Source organism: Penaeus monodon, chromosome 22, assembly GCF_015228065.2.
Source record: "Penaeus monodon isolate SGIC_2016 chromosome 22, NSTDA_Pmon_1, whole genome shotgun sequence".
In the NCBI taxonomy this organism is placed as follows: Eukaryota; Metazoa; Arthropoda; class Malacostraca; order Decapoda; family Penaeidae; genus Penaeus; species Penaeus monodon.
Window position 1 is genome coordinate 4,932,919 of NC_051407.1, and position 632 is coordinate 4,933,550.

The 632-nt window shown below is 61.6% G+C and overlaps 1 protein-coding gene across 1 annotated transcript in view; it reads left to right on the plus strand.

Annotated features, from left to right (window-relative positions):
* LOC119586839 (neurogenic locus Notch protein-like) overlaps positions 1–632 on the plus strand; it is a gene marked incomplete at its 3' end in the record, with an annotated part of 145,347 nt that overhangs the window by 122,984 nt on the left and 21,731 nt on the right. The window contains 1 exon segment of the mRNA XM_037935567.1: positions 94–561. Within this exon segment, the coding sequence (XP_037791495.1) occupies positions 94–561 (468 nt within the window).

Here is a 632-nt window from a genome sequence, read left to right on the forward strand (position 1 = left end):
AGTCTTACGCAGTTTATTTATTTTAAAGTTCAGATTACTCGTAGATAAGTTCCCGTGAAACACGACCCTAATCCCGCCCCTTCTCTCCCGCAGATGTCCTGACCAGTTCGTGGGCGAGTACTGCCAGCACCTGAACCCGTGCCGCAACGGGCCGGGTCCTCGCTGCCAGAACGGCGGCACGTGCAACGTAATCCTGGACGTGTCGGGGCCGCGGTTCAACTGCGAGTGCCCCGTCGGCTACAAGGCTTCCCTCTGCGAGATCGCCGTCGAGAACGCGTGCGACTCCGACCCCTGCATGAACGGCGCCACGTGCCAGCTCCTGACGCTCGACACCTACGTCTGCCAGTGCCCCTCCGGATACCGCGGCGACCAGTGCGAGCTGGTGGACCACTGCGCCTCCAAGCCGTGCCGCAACGGGGCCACGTGCCACTCCCCGGGGAACACGTACGTCTGCACGTGCCCGCCGGGCTTCACCGGACCCACGTGCACGACGGATGTGGACGAATGCAGGAAGCACCCCTGTCACCACGGCACCTGCACCAACACCTTCGGATCGTACACGTAAGTTTTCTGGGTTTATTCTGTCCTCTGTGGGCATGCTAGACGTATGAGAACCGCAGAGGGATAGTAGG